This window comes from Theropithecus gelada, chromosome 20 (assembly GCF_003255815.1).
Source record: "Theropithecus gelada isolate Dixy chromosome 20, Tgel_1.0, whole genome shotgun sequence".
Taxonomy (NCBI): Eukaryota; Metazoa; Chordata; class Mammalia; order Primates; family Cercopithecidae; genus Theropithecus; species Theropithecus gelada.
In genome coordinates, this window is record NC_037688.1 from 67,380,502 (window position 1) to 67,399,922 (window position 19,421).

Sequence of the window (19,421 nt, forward strand, 5' to 3'; positions counted from 1 at the left end):
TCAGCCTCCTGAGTAAGCTAGGACTACAGGCACATGCTACCATGCCTGGCTACTTTTTCTATTTTTTGGTGGAGATGGGGTTTTACCAATGTTGCCCAGACTGATTTTCAACTCCTGACCTCAAGTGATCCACCTGCCTTGGCCTCCCAGACTGCTGGGATTACAGATGCGCGACACCACACCTGACCCAAATAAGGGTTTTATAGAGGACATTCTCACAGTGTAACCATGAGTAGCAGCTGTATTATCAAATGACAAAAATGACCCTCTTGGCCAGGCATGGTATCCCACACTTGTCGTCCCAGCACTTTGGGAGGATGAAGGGTGAGGATCGCTTGAAGTTCAGAGTTTGAGACCAAACTCAGCAACATGGCAAAACTCTGTCTCTAGAAAAAAATACAAAAACTTAGCCAGGTATGGTGGCACACACCTGTACTCCCAGCTACTCAGGGGACTGAGGTGGGAGGACTGTTTGAGCTGGGAGGCAGAGGGTGAGCCATGATCCTGCCATCGTAGTCTAGCCTGGGTGACAGAGTAAGACCCTGTCTCACAAAACAAGACCCTCTCTCTAGCCCTTTGTCCAAGCCACAGGACACCACCTAATGCTGCCTGCAGGGAGCAGAGGAGAGGATAAGGTTTGCTAAAATAATCCTATAATTTAAAAAGACACATGGCTGTGGGTTGGGGGTGAGTGTTTCTTGCCTGGGGCAGGTGGGTTCTCCCCGCAAGTGAGAGGTTTATTAGAAGGTACTGACCCCTTATCGCCCAAAGGCACGCTGCTGCTGCTCGGCCGTCTCTCACCACCATCTCTGTTCTTGCTGCTCCGCCCAGAGGCTGGGCCACCTGTTCGGTTTGGGGACTGATCGTACACGAGGTTCCGGCAGGAAGCGAGTTTGGACTCCAGTGCCTGGAGAGAAATACACTTTTATCTCTCAAGTTATAGGTAAGGACTATTCTGTCTTACCGGAGCCCATACAGAAGAACGAACCCCAGAAAGTGGTTCTCAAACTGCTGTGCACTGGAATTCCAAAGTGGGACCCCAAGAAGAATCCAATGTATATGCCAGTCTCAGAACCAAGCACCTTAAGTATCTGGGAGCTGGCTGGGCACAATGGCTCACACCTGTAATCCCAGCACTCTGGGAGGCCAAGGCAGGAGGATGGCTTGACGTCAGGAGTTTGAGACCAGCCTGGTCCACAAAGTGAGATCCCATCTCAGTTGTTTTTGTTTGTTTGTTTTTTTTCTTGAACTTTTTTAGACAAGGTCTCACTGCATCACCCAGGCTGGAGTGCACTGGTGAGATCACAGCTCACCGCAGCCTCAACCTTCCAGGCTCAACCAATCCCTCCCACCTCAGCCTCCTGAGCAGCTGGGATTATAGGCGTCCACAATCATGCCCAGCTAATAAAAAAACTTTTTTAATGCAAAAAATCTTCTAATTACAAAAATTTTTTTAAAATGTTTGTGAGCTTCCTGGAAAAAGATCACAGCTCACTGCAGCCTCAACCTCCCAGGCTCAGGCAATCCTCCCACCTCAGCCTCCTGAATAGCTAGGACTATGCACAATCATGCTCCACAAAAAAAAAATAATAATAATAATAATAGTAATATTTTTAATTACAAAGAATTGAAAAAAATGGGAGCTTTCTGGAAAATCACTAACCTAACCAATTATCCAACTCCACTCATAGAAAGTAGGAAATCCACTTCTGGAATCCTTCACTCTTTCCTTTACCTTGTTAAACCTCTGCAGAATGGCAGGAAGTTTGACAAGGACTTGGTCTGGCTGCAACAGACCCTGAGGAAACCAAAAGGATACTGACAGCACCCCAGGCTTCTCTATACTCCAACTAGGCTAAATATCGAAACGCGGACCTGTTTCTAGAATAGCAAACCAGGCAGCCAAAAGCCAGGAGTAAGAACACAGAAGAAATGAGTTGCAAGCTTCTACTAAGTTGCAGCTATGAATACACTGTGTACAGTGACAACTTGGTAGTAGTTAAATGATGTGGCCTTCCAGGAATCATTTTTAAAAATATACTACAAAGAATACCTGTTATTGCTTAAGCACAAAAGGATCCCTCCCTGTAATTAACATAAAAGCTGAAACGCCAAGTTCTTTACCTTAGGCTTTCAAGACTGATTGATTGATTGATTGAGATCAAGTCTCACTGTCACCCTGTGGCACGATCTCAGCTTACTGCAACATTTTTCTCCCAGATTCAAGCAATTTTCCTGCCTCAGCCTCCCAAGTAGCTGGGATTATAGGCGCCCGCCACCACGCCTGGCTAATTTTTGTATTTTTAGTACACATGGGGTTTCACCATGTTGGCCAGGCTGCTCTTGAATTCCTGACCTCAGGTGATCCACCCATCTCGGCCTCCCAAAGTGTCAAGATTCTCTTAAACCCCGAGAAACAACCAAAAAAAAAAAAAGTGGCAGTTTTTTTCTTTTCTGAGACAATGTCGTGCTCTCACCCAGGATGGAGAGCAGTGGTGCAATCTCAGCTCACTCAGCCTCGACCTCTCAGGCTCAAGCAATCCTGCCACCTCTCGGCTTCCTTAGTAGCTAAGACCACCAGTATGCACCACCAGGCCTGGCTAATTTTCGCATTTTTGTAGAGGCAAGTCGGGGCAGGAGGTTTCACCATACTGCCCAAGCTGGTGTCAAACTCCTGAGCTTAAGTGACCCTCCCAAACTACTCGGATTGTAGGTATGAGCCACTGCACCCAGCCAAAAGAGAAGGCAGTTTCTAAACACTCCTCAGTTTTTCAAATTAAGGAAAAAATTCATCTTGATTTCCCAAATTGCCTAGAGGAAAAATGGTAAAAGGAAAGAGACATACATAGAGTTCAGAGCAATGCTTAGAGTCAGAGCTCTGAGTGTCTGGCAGTAACTCCCACAGAAAGTTCTAATGATTCCCAGGGATGCTAAAGGAGCAGCCACATCTAAAACTCACCACATTGCTATTAAAGGGGTTGGACGCATTGGCTCATGCCTGTAATCCCACAACTTTGGGAGGCCAACCTGGGAGGATCCCTTGAGGCCAGGAATTTAAGACCAGCCTGGGCAACACAGCCATACCCCCGTTACTACAAAAAATGAAAACATCAGCCAGGCATGGTGGCACACACCTGTGGTCCAAGTTCCTCGGGAAGCTAAGGTAGGAGGATCGCTTGAGACCAGGAGTTTGAGGAGTTCACGGTTGCAGTGAATTGTGATCATACCACTACACTCCAGCCTGGGCAACAGAGCAAGACCCTGTCTCTTAAAAAAGGAAAAAAATAAGAGGGCAGGAACTAGATCAACCCCCCTTCACACATCCTGAAAGACAGGCAGGAAGGCACCAAATACCAGAAAAGTGTGGTCTTACCCCAACTTTCCGCAGTAGGTCTCCCACGATGTTGAGGGCTGATATCCGGGCCGCAGGCGTGAGGGGAGTTCCCCCAGTGGAGTCGTCCAGGCCTGGGTGTGCAAAGGGAAGAGCATGTAACTCACCAACCTATAGTCATGTCCGTGAACTAACATCACTAGGTTCCAAACCACAGGACAGGAGGGGCGCTGACACCTTTCCTCAGATCCCAAAAGCTACCCTATTTCTTTCTGTAGTTAACTGCATCACACGCCCAAGGCCTATAGGACAACCAATTTTTCAAGTCCTTGTGATGACTGCAACAAATATTTATTTTTACATGTTAGTCTTTAAAAGTTTTTTTTTTTTTGTTTGTTTGTTTTTTTAAGACGTCTTGCTGTTACCCAGACTGGAGTGCAGTGATGTGATCTCGGCTCACCGCAACCTCCACCTCCCAGGTTCAAGCGATTCTCCTGCCTTGGCCTCTTGAATAGCTAGGATTACAGCCATGTGCCACCACACCCGGCTCATTTTTATATTTTTTATAGAGAGAGTTTCACCACGTTGTCTAGGCTGGTCTCGAAATCCTAACCTCAAATGATCCGCCCACCTTGGCCTCCAAAAGTGCTGGGATTACCGGCATGAGCCACTATGCCTGGCCTTTTAAAAAAATTTTTTTTTGAGAGAGATAGGGTGTCACTATGTTGCCCAGGCTGATCATGAACTCCTGGTCTCAAGCGATCCTCCCACCTCGGCCTTTCCAAGGTTGGTATTTACAGGCATGAGCCACCGTGCCCAGCCATATTAGTCTTTTTAAAAAAACCCAAAACAAATCCTTTTGAAATTGTAGGAAATCCATATAATTAATTAAAATAATGGCATCGGTGATAGATATAAGAACTATATAGACAGGATGATGCAGCTTTACAAGGGTTCAGCTCTGCAAGCCTCTCTTCTCCAAGTGGGGTCCATGCACCAGCAGCACCTGAGAACTCTTAGAAATGCAGAATCTCTCGGCCAGGCATGGTAGCTCACACCTGTAATCCCAGTGCTTTCGGAGGCCGAGGCATGGAGTTGCATGCCTCTAGTCCCAGCTACTCAGGAGGCTGAGGCAGGAGGATCACTGGAGCCCAGGAGTTGGAGGCTGCAGTGAGCTAAGATTGCACCACTGCATTTCAGCCTGGGCCACAGACCAAGACTGTGTCTCTGAAGGAAAAACAAAACAAAACAAAACAAAAAAACAATGAAATAAAGTATGCAAAATGGCTCTAGACTGGGGCCAGGCACAACAGCTCACACCTGTACTACCACCACTTTCAGAGGCTGAGGCAGGCAGATTACCTGAGGTCAGGAGTTTGAGACCAGCCTGGCCAACATGGTGAAACCTTCTCTACTAAAAATACAAGATTAGCCAGGCTTGGTGGTGGGTGCCTGCAATCCAAGCTTACTCAGGAGGCTGAGGCAGGAGAATCACTTGAACCCGGGAGGCAGGGGTTGCAGTAAGCCAATATCGCACCATTGCACTCCAGCCTGGGTGACAGAGCGAAACTCCATCTCAACAAAACAAAACAAAAGGGCCCTGGCACTGGGATTCTACAAGTCTCACTGGTCTCTTCATGCCCAGGGGACAAGCTAAGGGATGAGGCAGTAGATGGTAGGGTAAGATCTGGAGCCTGCCTGCCTGGGTCTGAATCCCAAACCATCTGCCATTCAGTTGCTTTATGACTCTGCTTAACAAAGGGCCTCACTTCCATCCTGGGCTTGCGGCGAAGGCTGCACGGTGGCCAGCACACACTGAGCACCCCGTAACTGTCTCATTAATATCTGCTGTAAAAGGCCTGATTGGAAGCTGTCGGCAGAGGGTCTGGGGTGAGAATTCAGATTTTTTTCCCCGCCCATGCAGCACAGGTTACACTGAGTCTAGCTCTCGGTGGATGCATTACCAAACCCACAGAATGCTTTTTACTTTTTTGTATTTGGTTAGTGACATTTCAAATTTGGGAGGTTTTATATTCAAAAAGAGGATTTTGGGCCAGACGCAGTGGCTCACGCCTGTAATCCTAGCACTTTGGGATCAGCCAAAGCGGGCAGATCACTTGAGTCCAGGAATTTGATAGCAGCCTGGGTGACATGGCAAGGCCATGTCTCCACCTAAAATACAAAAGTTAGCCAGGTGTGGTGGCGCGCGCCTTTATTCCCAGCTACTCCGGAGGATGAGGTGGGAGAATCACTTGAGCCCATGACGCAGAGGTCACAGTGAGCCAAGATCACGTCACTGCACTCCAGCCTGGGTGACACAGTGAGATCCTGTCTCAAAAAAAAACCAACAAAAAGAGGATTTCTGGCTTTGCAGAATGGAAAAAACTGCAGATGAGGGGCAGTTCCTTCTAGTGCAGAGTGGCAGCCACCCGCTCTGGGTGGGGTTTCCATTTCCCAGTGCACCACAGACTCCACTACTCCCTCACACCCACTCTCACTGATCTCAATTGCACATCCCCAGGAACATCCCGGTCTACTCTCTGCTCAAAGCCTGAGCGTAAACCAGGCTCTGAGCCTGGTGCAAATCATCACACCCCCAGGACCCACCCCAGATTCTTACCCAGAAACACTTTGTGAACCGAGAAAATCCTCCAATTCCCACTCCCCTTACCACGTCTGAAGCTCCCGGGCGTGTTTAAACTCGAGCTGGGTCCTCGGTGAGCGATGGGCGTGGATGGCACAGAGCCCGTGGCCTGCACAGCTGTGTCTGTCCTCTCAGCTTCCATTGAGCTGGGCATGGGGGTCCTGGGTTTCTCCTGCTTCTGCTGCACGGCCAGTTCCTGCCGCAAATCTGTGCCAGGAAAAGGATTCAGGAATTCAAGTCCTCGGCCAGGCGCCGTGACTCATGTTTACAATGCCAGTACTTTGGGAGGCCAAGGCCGGCAGATCGTCCAAGGTCGAGTTTGAGCCCAGCCTGACCAACATGGTGAAACCCCATCTCTATAGAAAATGCAAAAACCAGCCAGGCATGGTGGCAGGCACCTGTAATCTCAACTACTCAGGAGGAAGAGGCGCGAGAATCACTTGAATCTGGAAGGCCAGGTGGCACTGAGCTGAGACTGCTCCAGTGCACTCCAGTCTGGGTGACAAGAGCAAGACTCTGTCTCAAAAAACAAAAAGGGAATTTAAGCCCTGGCTTAGGGTTGGTGGGGTGCAGGTAAAGAGGTTCAACAGTAGATACTAGTCAGAAAAAAGACCTACTGGGGTGAAACACTCCAGGTGGAAACTCCAAATAAAGGGAAACCCACAGGACCTTGCCTAGCAGACTTACAACTCTACAGGATTTTTCTCTTGACTAACAAAATAGTTTCAGATTTTTAAAAAGCTATGACAGTGACACACTAACGCTTTTATTATTGAAAAAACAATTCCAACAGAGCAGCGTATTTAGAATACTAAATGAAAGTATGCCCAGGCACAGTGGCTCATGCCTGCAGTCCCAGCACTTTGGGAGGCTGAGGTGCAAGAATCTCGTTAATCCAAGAAGTCAAGGTTGCAGTGAGCCATGATTGTGCCACTCCACCCCGGGTGACAGAGTGAGACCTCTGGCAAAAAAAAAAAAAAAAAAAGCCGGACGCAGTGGCTCACGCCTATAATCCCAGCACTCTGAGAGGTCGAGGTGGGAGGGTCGCTTGAGGTCAGGAGTTTGAAGCCAACATGGCAAAACCCCGTCCCTGTTAAAAATACAAAAAATTAGCCATACATGGTGGCGTGCACCTGTAGTCCCAGCTGCTTGGGAGGCTGAGGCAGGACAATTCCTTGAGCCTGGGGGACTGAGGTTATAGTGAGCTGAGATCACGCCACTGCACTCCAGCCTCTGTGATAGAGCAAGACTGTCTCAAAAACAAAGTATGCTTTCCAGACTATCCCCAAACACTCCTCACTCATAATCACCATAACATATGGGAGAGCTTTCAACCATTGTTTTCTGAATTATTATTTTTGAGATGGAGTTTCACTCTGTTGCCCAGGCTGGAGTGCAATGGCACAGTCTTGGCTCACTGCAACCTTTGCCTCCCGGGTTCTTCAAGTGATTCTCCTGTCTCAGTCTCCCAAGTAGCTGGGATTACAGGCACGCACCACCATGCCTGGCTTTTTTTTTTTTTTTTAAACAGAGACGGGGTTTCACCATGTTGTCCAGGCTGGTCTCGAACTCCTGACCTCAGGTGATCCACCCACCTCGGCCTCCCAAAGTGCTGGGATTACAGGCATGAGCCACTGTGCCTGGCTGTTCTCTCCATTTTCAAACATAAACTTTATAACATACATATGTATCTACTGAGCATAAAATAAGAACATTTTTTATTAAGCATTACTGGAAACATACAATATCTTGTCCTGTGTATGACTTACTCTCCCACCTTCAGTGGTATGTCTTGGCAATGTTTCTTGTTTTAGAGACAGGGTCTGACTCAGTCACCCAGGCTGCGGTGCAGTGGCACAATCATAGCTCAAGGTAACCTTGAACTCCTGGGCTCAAGTCATCCTCCCACTTCAGCCTCCTCAGTAGTTGGGACTACAGGCATATGCCACCAGGCCTAGCTAATTTTTACACTTCATTTTTGTAGAGATGGGGTCTCACTATGCTGTCCAGGCTCATCTTGAACTCCTAGGCTCAAGCAATCCTCTTGCGTCCATCTCTCAAAGCACTGAGATTACAGGCATCAGCCACTGTGCCTAGCCTTGGCAATCTTTCTACCACAATATTGTTCATTTTAACAATTTTTTAACATTTCATATAATAAATCTATGTACTTCATTTAACTACTTCATTACTGATGGACATCTAGGAACAACTACTTTATTAAACTTAGGAATTTTTACTTTTCATCCCCCACCTACTGGTTACACATTACAAAGCAAAGTGACGTTATAAACAATTTATTGGGCTGGTAACAGTAACTAACCCCTGTAATCCCAGCACTTTGGGAGGCCAAGGCAGGCAGATCACCTGAGGTCAGGAGTTCAAGACCAGCCTGGCCAACATGGTGAAATCCCGTCTCTATTAAAAAATATTAAAAATTAGCCAGGCATGGTGGCGTACACCTGTAGTCCCAGCTACTCGGAAGGCTGACGCAGGAGAATCGCTTGAACCCGGGAGGCAGAGGTTGCAGTGAGCAGAGATAGCACCACCGTACTCCAGCCTGGACAACAGAGGAAGACGCCATCTCAAAAAAAAAAAAAAAAGATAGTGTAAAAACAACTTGGACAATCCACTAATGAATGTCTTTTTTTTCTTTTTTGAGACAGAGTCTCACTCTGTCACCTAGGCTGGAGTGCAGTGATGCAATCTTGGCTCACTGCAACCTCTATCTCCCAGGTTCAAGCAATTCTCCTGCCTCAGCCTCCTGAGCAGCTGGGATTACAGGTGTCCGCCACCACACCCTGCTCATGTTTTCTATTTTTAGTAGGGATAGGGTTTCTCTATTGTCCAGGCTGGTCTCGAACTCCTGAGCTCAGGTGATCTGCCTGCCTCAGCCTCCCTAAGTGCTGGGATTACAGGTATGAAGCACTGTGCTTGGCCAAATACCTCATTACAGTCTAAACATTCTACCTCTACAAGTGCCGACTGCTAAACAGCAAATGCTGACGAGGTTTCCAAGTTCTAAACCAAATGTATCGGTTGCCATCAAGTCACAGAAATAATAGGCTAGCTGGCAATTCCACCAGAAATTTCTCCCCATTAAAATCTTTTCTTAAGAGACAGGGTCTCATTCTGTCACCTAGGCTGGAGTGCACTGGTGCCATCATAGCTCGTGGCACGCTCCACCTCCTGGGCTCAAGTGATCAATCGCACCTTGGCTTCCTGAGTAGCTGGGACTACAAGCACATGTCCCCATACCCAGCTAATCTAATTTTTTTTTCGTAAAGATGGAGTCCCATTATACTGACTAGGCTGATCTCGAACTCCTGGGCTCAAGAGATCCTCGGCCTCCATAAGTACTGGGATTACAGGTGTGAGCCACCGTGCCAGGCTCTCCCCACAACACTCTTCTGTTCCTACTGAGCATCAGGATGGTTTGCTGTGTGTGTGAATTACAGACCAGGAAGCACCTTTCTGGAAACTGGAAATTCTGCTGCCCTGAGGCAGAACCCCAATACAAGGACTTCATCTGTGAACCCCAAAGCTATTTCTCTAAATACCCATAAGGGGCCCTTACAGGGTTGCATGTCTTACTGTTCTCAGCTCCGGCCAGGGCCCAAGGCAAGAGTCTGCCCGGTGCAGCCCCACACCCTCTCACTAGACAGCCTGGCACAGAGCAGGGTGCAGGGTCCCTGTAAAGATAATGCTGGGAGGGGCCGTGGGACTAGATGTTGCTCAGGCAGGGAATGGGGACCATGCTGGTGAAGACACCAAGGCTTCCTGACCTCTGGCTTCATCCTTCAGTCTCTGAACAGATTCCAGGAGATTCTCTTTTTCATCAAGTTCACTTTCCAAGAAGGCGTTTCTTTCAATGGCCTGATTCAAGCGCTGCTCAAAGTCTTCGAGAGACATGATCGTGGCGCTGGAGAAGAGAAAAGCAGAGTTATCCAAGAGGACAAAATGCGGACATCCCTCTGGCACCGCGGATCCAGGTGGTGTGAAGGGTCAGACACACCTGGACACAAGTTCCAGCACCAAACCTCCTAGATGCCACAGAGCGGGCCGAGTCCCTTAACCTGCTGGGGCATGGGCTCTTCACCTGCGTAATAGGACTCATCATAGCTCATGGGGTACACAAGGCTGTCCTGAGGATTAAATAAGGTGCCGCCCACACAGCACTCAGCAACAAGCCAAAGCCCTATCAGGACTGCATGCGTTTGAAAAGAGCAGTATGCTCTATCTTCTCTTGCAAGCTCACAATGTCAGGAGTCCAAGACCAGCCTGGCAAGCTTGGGCAAATGGCAAAACCCTGTCTCTACTAAAAATACAAAAATTAGCCAGTCGTAGTGTGATCCCAGCTACTTGGGAGGCTGAGGTGGGAGAATTGCCAGCAAGCGGAGGTTGCAGTGAGCCGAGATTGCACCACTGTACTCCAGCCTAGGCAACAAAGTGAGACTCCATCTCAAAAAAAAAAAGAAAGAAAGAAAAAGAACTTAATAAAAAACACATACAGTAGCACGATTTTTTTTTTTTTTTTTTTTTTAAAGACACAGCTGTCTCTCTCAGGTCGAAGTGCAGTGGTACAATCACAGCTCACTGCAATCTCTAACTCTTGGGCTCAAGCGATCCTCCCGCCTCAGCCTCCTGAGTTACTGAGATTACAGGCATGAGGCACTGTGCCGGGCATAAGATGCATTTCAGCAGGTAGAAGAGATCATATTTAACCTCTCAGTGGAAGTTCAAAATGCATAGTACCAGCCCAACTGCCTGCTCACAACCCCTTCTTGTGAAGGGCACAGACACTGTGGGAAAGGCACTGCAAAGTGCTGTAACAAAACAATCTGCTTTGATTCTGGGAAAACCACCTTCTCTGCACCTCAGTTTTCTCTCATGCAAAGCAAGGGTAGTAATAGTACCTTCCTGAAGGGTTATGGTGGGGCAGGGCTGGCGAGAAGTCATACAGGCTGGGCGTGGTGGCTCACGCCTGTAATCCCAGCACTTTGGGAGGCCAAGGTGGGTGGATCACTCGAGGCCAGGAGTTCAAGACCAGCCTGGCCAACGTGGTGAAACCTCATCTCTACTAAAAATACAAAAATTAGCCGGGCGTGGTGGCGCACACATGTAGTCCCAGCTGCTCGGGAGGGTGAGGCAGGAAAATTGCTTGAACCCAGGAGGTGGATGTTGCAGTGAGCTGAGATCGTGCCACTGCACTCCAGCTTGGGCAACAGAGCAAGACTGTTTCCAAAAAGAAAAAAAAGAAAAAAAAAAATCATACAGGAAGCACACAACAGATGTTTTACACATAAGCACACATCTAGAAATGTCAGCAATTTTTATTATTGACCCTGTGTCTGTCCCCAGACCTTTAACATCCTGCTAACTGTATCCCACAGTGGTTAGAAGCACGTGTTTGGAGAGGAACCCAGGAGTTAACACCCAGCTCCTCCTCCACCTAGAACTCACTGGGTATCATTGGGCAACTCGTTCTCCCTCATCCTCAGTTCCTTCAATCACAAAATTCATAACTGCACTGATCAATGGCTGCATCAGTTCATTTCTTCAATATATCCTTCTATGTCTAGGTGGACTCATAAGAGTACCTACCCTCACAGGGTCTTTAGAAGTAGTGGATAGGATCAAGTTACCACAGTACCATTTAAAAACAACAAAGGGACAGGCACAGCGGTTCGTGCCTATAATCCTAGCACTTTGGGAGGCCAAGGTGGGAGGACCCCTCGAAGCCCAGGGTTCAAGACCAGCCTGGGTAATATAGTGAGACCCTGTCTCTACAAAAAGTAAAAAGATTAGCCGGGCATGATGGCGTGTGCCTGTAGTCCCAGCTACTCGGAGGCTGAGGTAGGAGGATTCCTTGAGCCCAGGAACTCGAGGATGCAGTAAGCCATGATTATGCCACTGCACTCCAGCCTGGGTAACAGTGCCAGACCCTGTCTCAAAAAACAAACGAAAACAAAAACAAAAAAACACACTACCACCAATAACAAAGGGATAATACTTTGGAGTACAACACCAGAAAGAGTTAAAACGACCCTAAGCTTGACATGTCAAACAAAAAAGGTAAAAGGTTCACATATGTAGGGTACAGAATGCTTGCAGAAATGCACACATGCTGAGTATATATAGAGGAAGATCCAGTATCACGCAGAAATTAGTTCTCCACAAGTTAAACTGATAAATTTAATACCATCTTAATAGGTTTCTATTGGGGGAATAAATCGGACTGATTTGAGAGATCCTGTGACGATGAAACAAGAATGACCCGAAGAACTCTGTAAAAGAAGAGATCAGGGAACTAACTCTACCAGAGACTCAGAACACACTACTATAAAGCCTCAACAACGAACAATTGTATGCTACTGGTTGTAAGAACAAAGGAACCAAAGGTCCAGAAATAGACAAGAGTTTAATTTATAATAAAGTTGGCCTCACAGATCATTGGTAAAAAGATGGCAGGTTCAGTTCTAGGGACCACTGGGTACCTACCAGGAAAACATTATTAGATTCGTACCTCATACTGTACCCTAACACAAATTCCGAATGAATCGGAAATTTTAACACACTCATTATCTGGTCAAAATCTGTTTTGCTTCTGGAATTCGAGGGAACCGGGGACCAGCTTCAGTGGGCTTTTTTTTTTTTTTTTTAAAGATGGAGTTTCGCTCTTGTCAACCAGGCTAGAGTGCAATGGTGCTCACCCAGGCAGAGTGCAACCTCTGCCTCCCGGGTTCAAACGACTCTTCTGCCTCAGCCTCCCAAGTAGCTGGGATTATAGGCATGTGCCACCATATCTGGCTAATTTTTGTAGTTTTAGTAGAGACAGCATTCCATCATGTTGGCCAGGCTGGTCTCAAACTCCCGACCTCTGGTGATGCATCCACCTCTGCCTCCCAAAGTGCTGGGATTATAGGTGTGAGCCACCACGCCTGGCCCTTCAGTGGCATTTCTGAATTTCCCTGTAGCCTCGACACCCTGGGTTTAAGTCATCCTTTCACCCTTTTTTTTTTTTTGAGATGAAGTCTCTGTTGCCCAGGCTGGAGTGCAATGGCACAATCTCAGCTCACTGCAACCTCTGCCTCTTGGGTTCAAGCGATACTCCTGCCTCAGCCTCTTGAGTAGCTGGGATTACAGCTGCCTGCCACCACGCCTGGCTAATTTTTGTATTTTTAGTAGAGAGGGGGTTTCACCATCTTTGCCAGGCTGGTCTCCAACTCCTAACTTCAGGTGAACCTCCCACCTCGGCCTCCCAAAGCGCTGGGATTACAGGCGTGAGCCACCATGCCTAGTGATCCTTTCACCTTCTTACTTCAACCTCCCAAGTAGTTGTAACCACAGGCACAAGCTATCATACCCGGCTAGTTTTTAAATTTGTTTCTAGAGATGGGAGTCTATGTTGCCCAGGATGGCCTCAAACTCCTGGGCTCAAGCAATCCTCAAGTCTCGGCCTCCCAAAGTACTAAGAATACAGATTACAGACTTGAGCTATCTCACCTGGCCTGAGTATTTACTATCAAATAAAGGTCAGCATGCTAGTTGTAACTGGAGTGAAAATTGATTTATGTACTTTATATGTTGAAATTCTGTCAACTAATATATAAAAGCATAATTAGTGCCTGTAATCCCAGCAGTTTGGGAGGCCAAGGCAGGTGGATCACTTGAGGTCAGGAGTTCAAGACCAGCCTGGCCAACATGGTGAGACCCCATCTCTAATAAAAATAGAAAAATTAGCCAGGCATGATGGCGCATGCATGTAGTCCCAGCTACTCGAGAGGCTGAGGCACGAAAATTGCTTGAACCTGGGAGGCAGAGGCTGCAGTGAGCCGAGATCGCACCATTGCACTCCAGCCTGGGCAACACAGCAAGACTCTGTCTCAAAAATAAAAAAAATGAAAAATCCATGGAAGAGTAAAACTAGATTAAATCTATTTTAATTTTTGTAAAACTTTTTGCCGTCTTAGTACTCATATGTGAAACAAAGTCACCTTTAGAAATGTATTTAATTTTCAGTTACTTCCAATTAGGTCCTGCATACTTTTCAAGGTTATTCTTACACAAAGTGCCTCTCCTCAGTTAAAAGTGAGTCGTTTAGTTTTAGGGACCTATAGAAGAAGGACCATGAGAGCAATCAAACAGCTGATGGTGCTGAGAAACTCTTGTTCTTGGAGAAGACTATCAAACTTTCTAAATGTAACTATTAAACTTGCACAAAATTGTAATATTTTCAAGTCTTTAAAATAAAGCTCTGCAGCCTGGGCAACATGGAGAAATCCAGTCTTTACAAAGAATACAAAAATTAGCCAGGCATTTGTCTGTAGTCCTAGCTACTGGGGAGGCTGAGGTGATCGTGCCACTACCCTCCAGCAGGGGCGACAGAGACCTTGTCTCAAAACATAAATAAATAAAACTTTGGTGCCCTAGAACTTTATTCTGTAATGGGGAACTGCGCTTCTACCTCATCTGATTTTTAACACTAAACTCTTCAGTATTTGGCCAAATTTTATTAACAAAAACAATGCATGTTTAGTACAAAAATAAAAATAGAAGAAAAGGAAGAAAACACAAAAATACTACAAGAAAACACAGGCTAATTGCTTTATATAACCTTGGAGTGCAGAAGGCCCTTCTAACTATGACTAAGATATCTGAATACAAAGAAATCAAATGTCAGCCTGGCCAATAAGGTGAAACCCCATCTCTGCTAAAAATACAAAAATTAGCCAGGCATGGTGGTGGGCGCCTGTAATCCCAGCTACGTGGGAGGCTGAGACAGGACAATCGCTTGAACCTGGGAGGCGGAGGTTGCAGTGAGCCGAGATCGTGCACCTGCACTCCAGCCTGGGCCACAGGGCAAGACTGACTCAAAACACATCAAGTAACTTCTGTACAATAAAATATACATCAGACAAAGCTGGAAACAAATGACAAACTCCCAATATTGTCAATTCATGTCACAAATATATAAAAATCTCCTAAAATCACGGAAAAAAAAAAATGAACAACCCAATTTAAAAATATGCCAAGTGCCAGGCATGGTAGCTCATGCCTGTAATCTCAGCATTTTGGGAGGCTGAGGTGGGCAGATTATCTGAGGTCAAGAGTTCAAGATCAGCCTGACCAACATGGCAAAACCTCGTCTCTACTAAAAATACAAAATTAGCTGAGCATGGTGGCCCATGCCTGTAATCCCAGCTACTGGGGAGGCTAAGGCAGGAGAATCGCTTGAACCTGGGAGGCGGAGGTTGCGGAGAGCCAAAATCATGCCACAGCACTCCAGCCTGGACAACAAGAGCAAAACTCGATCTCAAAAAAACAAGAACAAAAACAGTAAAAATAGGCCAAGAACAACTGGGCAAGGTGGCTCATGCCTGTAATCCCAGCACTTTGGGAGAACGAGGCGGGCATATCATCTGAGGTCAGGAGTTCAAGATCAGCCTCTCCAACATAGCGAAACCCCTTCTCTACTAAAAATACAAAAATTAGCCAGGCATGGTGGCATGCACCAGTAATCCCAGCTACTCAGGAGGTTGATACAGGAGAACTGCTTGAACCCAGGAGGTGGAGGTTGTAGTGAGCTAAGATCACGCCACTGCACTCCAGCCTGGGCAACGGAGCAATACTCCATCTAGAAAAAATACAGGCTGGCCAGGCACAGTGGCTCACACCTGCAATCCCAGCACTTAGGGAGGCCGAGGCGGGCAGATCACGAGGTCAGGACTTTGAGGCCAGCCTGACCAACATGGTGAAACCTCATCTCTACTAAAAATACAAAAATTAGCTGGGCATGGTGGCACACACCTGTAATCCCAGCTACTCAAGAGGGTGAGGCAGGAGAACTGCTTGAACCTGGGAGGCAGTGGTTGCAGTGAGCTGCGATCATGCCACTGCACTCTAGCCTGGTTGACAGAGCAAGACTCAGTCTCATAAAAAATATATATATATATATATATATACACACACACACCCCCCATACATATATATACACATATATACACATACACAAGTATACACATACATATATACATACATATACGCACATATATGCACGCCAAGATCAACAGAGTTCCTAAAGGAAGTCCAACAGCTCTTAAGCACATGACAGTGAACTCAGAAATGCACTTATTTCTCACCTTTTCAATTAGCAGAAGTCCAAAGTTTGAAAACTACTCTATTAGTGAAGCTATCTGGAAAACAGGGACTCACATAGCTATTGGGAATGTGAACTGGTACAACCCTATAAATAACTGAGCAACATCTATCAAAATGACATATGCGTATGTCCTCTGACCTAGCAATATCACTTCTGGGAATTTAGCCTACAGATATTCATCGTGCAAGGCTGTTCATTACCGCAATGCTTATCACTGCAAAAGAACAGAAATACAACAGATATCCATCCACAGGGGACTAAATTATTATGGTATTATTCAATACCAACCATACAATAGAATACCAGGTATTTGAAAAAATAAAAAACAAAGAATGTTCTGTCCTAGTAAGGAACGATCTTCAAGCTCTATTGTTACATGAAAAAGCAAGATATACAACAGTGTGTGTAGAATGCTCTTCTGAGGAAGAAAAAAAAGGGGGGGGGCGGTAATAAGAATGTCTTTTTATTTGCTTGAATTATTAAAGAAACGCCTACCTCTTTGTATATTATTTTTGAACCGTGTGAATGTACTACCACTTTGGGTAGACTGCGTAATTGGCCCCGATTCTTCACCCGTCCCTGTGTCCACCCCCTTGCCATGGCCTCACTGTGGGCAGAAAGTACTTTCCCACCCTTTGACTTAGCTTGGTCATTTGACTTGCTTTGATCAGTGATAAAGGGGTGGAAATGATGGTATGCCAGTGGCTTGCCAGAAATCAGAATGTGGCTTTACATATGAAATCTGCAGTATCTTATGCTATCGTACGTAAAGCCAGAGTACTCAAGTCATTACGGTACTGGTATTGTATTTCACAAATTTTACACTGGATGAAAATAGAGAATCCAGAATTAGATCCCAGAATATATGCAAGTTTAACATGAAAGCTCAGTTCAATTCAATAGAAAAAGACTGATTGGCTGGGCGTGGTCACTCACACCTGTGATCCCAGCACTTTGGGAGGACAAGGCGGGCAGACTGAGCCCAGGACTTTGAGACCAGCCTGGGCAACATGGAGAAACCCTATCTCTACAAAAAATACAAAAATTAGCCAGGTATGGTGGCACATGCCTACAGTCCCAGCTACTCAGGAGGCTGAGGTGGGAGAATCACTTGCCCCAGGAGGTCAAGGCTCCAGTGAGCACCATGGCACTCGACTCTGGGCAATGGAGCGAGGCCCAGTCTCAAAAAAAAAAAAAAAAAAAAAAAAAAAGAAAAGGCAATGTTTAACAGTGCTGGCACAACTAGGCTACCCACCTAAAGAAAATAAAATTGAACCTTTATCTTATACCAGATACAAAAAAAAATTCACTGCAGATTAAGGAATAAGGGTAAAAAAAATTAATTAAAAAATATTGCAAAAAAAAGAAGAAAACACATGCACTATCAAGAACCGAGAAGACTTCCCCTAGTGAAGTCTACAGACCTAGAAGGTATTTTAAAAAAGACATAACTGATGATCTAAAAATGAAAAATGTATAAAAAATTTTTTTCAAAAGAGAAAAAAGGAAATATTTGCATGGAAAATAACACAAAGTCAACAGACAAAAGATTACTCTGGAAAAAATTATTTTCAATGCAGGAGACAAGATTAGTAGTTAAAATATACCAAGGGCCAGGCACGGTGGCTCATGCCTGTAATTCCAGCACTTTGGGAAGCTGAGGCAGGTGGATCACTTGAGGGTACGAGTTTGAGACCAGCCTGTCCAGCGTGGCGAAACTCTCTCTCTACTAAAAATACAAAAATTAGCCAAGTGTGGTGGCAGGCGCCTGTAATCCCAGCTACTTGGGGGGCTGAGGCAGGAGAATCACTTGAACCAGGAAGGCAGAAGTTGCAGTGACCTGAGATCACACCACTGCACTCCAGCTCCAGCCTGGGAGACAGAGTGAGACTCCATCTCAAAAAATAAATGTATGCAAAGAACTCCTACAGATTGACAAGAAAGGAGTTTCCACTTCTGGTAATGACAAGGGAACTTGTATCAGACCAACCCTCATGTAAATTCTGAGTAAAATGTTTACAATGATCTGAGCGCACTGGCAGGAACTGGAAAACAACACTTAGAAAAACAGAACAACACTGGGTGAAGTACGCATCTTTATAAGATTTTTGCCTAAAGCTCCAGGGATAGAAATCTAGCACCATGGGGACCCCACATTCTGAATATAGTATCTTCCCACATCTCTGGCCTCCCCCGAACCACACGTGCACAAAGCAGACACAAAGCAGCCCAGTTACGGCTAAAAAAAGCAGAGATTTCAGTTACTGCCCATCAAAGGGGAGATAGAATTTGGGCTGTAAGCTTAGCCAAGTAAACTACCTAAGAAAACCAAATAAATAAAGAACTTAAAAGAATTCATCATCTCTGGCTGGGTATGGTGGCTCAAGCCCATAATCCCAGCACTTTGGGATACCGAGGCAGGTGGATCACCTCAGGTCAGGAATTTGAGACCAGATTGGCCAACATGGCGAAATTCCATCCCTCCTAAAAATACAAAAATTAGCAGGTGGTAACGCACACCTGTAATCCCAGCTACTCTGGAGGTTGAGGCAGGCGAATCACTTGAACCTGGGAGGTGGAGGTTGCAGCGAGCAGAGATTGCACCACTGCACTCCAGCCTGGGTGACAGAGCAAGACTGTCTTTTTAAAAAAAAAAAAAAAAAAGAAAGAAAGAAAGAAAAAACTAATAGTCTGTGGGAAATACCATTCACACTGCCTACAATACAACCTCTACGTTGGAGTGTAAAGAAAATGTGACCCAGATGTGAAAACTGCACAAAAGGACCTTAAAGCAGCTCTTATAACTATGCTCAAGGATGTCAAGAAGCCTCAATAGAGCAGAAATTATAAAAGAGCACAAATCCTACATCTAAAAATACTATATTGAAAATTCAACATTTCATCCGCTTTAATGGCAGATTGGAGAGAGATGAGGGCATCTATCAACTTGAAACTGGATACACACAAATTATTCAATTTGAAGAACAAAGACAAAAAAAAATTAGGGAAAAAAAATGAAGAGAGCCTTAGGAACCTGCCTGACAATATGAAAAGGTTATGTGTATAGCTGGTGTCCCAGACGGACAGGAGAAATAGAATGGGGTAGAAAAAACTCGGAAGGCCGGGTACGGTGGCTCATGCCACCAATTCCAGCACTTTGGGAGGCTGAGGCAGGAGGATCACTTGCTCCCAGGAGTTTGAGGCTACAATGCGCTATGATGGCACCACTGCACTCCAGCCTGGGTAACAGAGCAAGACCCTATCTCTAAAAATAAATAAAAAAC

General features: G+C 45.9%; 1 protein-coding gene across 2 annotated transcripts in view; it reads right to left on the reverse strand.

The window, feature by feature from the left end:
- NDE1 (nudE neurodevelopment protein 1) overlaps positions 1-19,421 on the reverse strand; it is a 73,625-nt gene that overhangs the window by 27,123 nt on the left and 27,081 nt on the right. For both annotated transcript variants that reach the window (XM_025371302.1, XM_025371301.1), the window contains exons 5-8: positions 9,761-9,897; positions 6,003-6,182; positions 3,374-3,465; positions 756-907 (exon numbers count right to left, since the gene is read on the reverse strand). In XM_025371302.1, the coding sequence (XP_025227087.1) occupies positions 756-907; positions 3,374-3,465; positions 6,003-6,182; positions 9,761-9,897 (561 nt within the window). The remainder of the gene's footprint in view (positions 1-755; positions 908-3,373; positions 3,466-6,002; positions 6,183-9,760; positions 9,898-19,421) is intronic.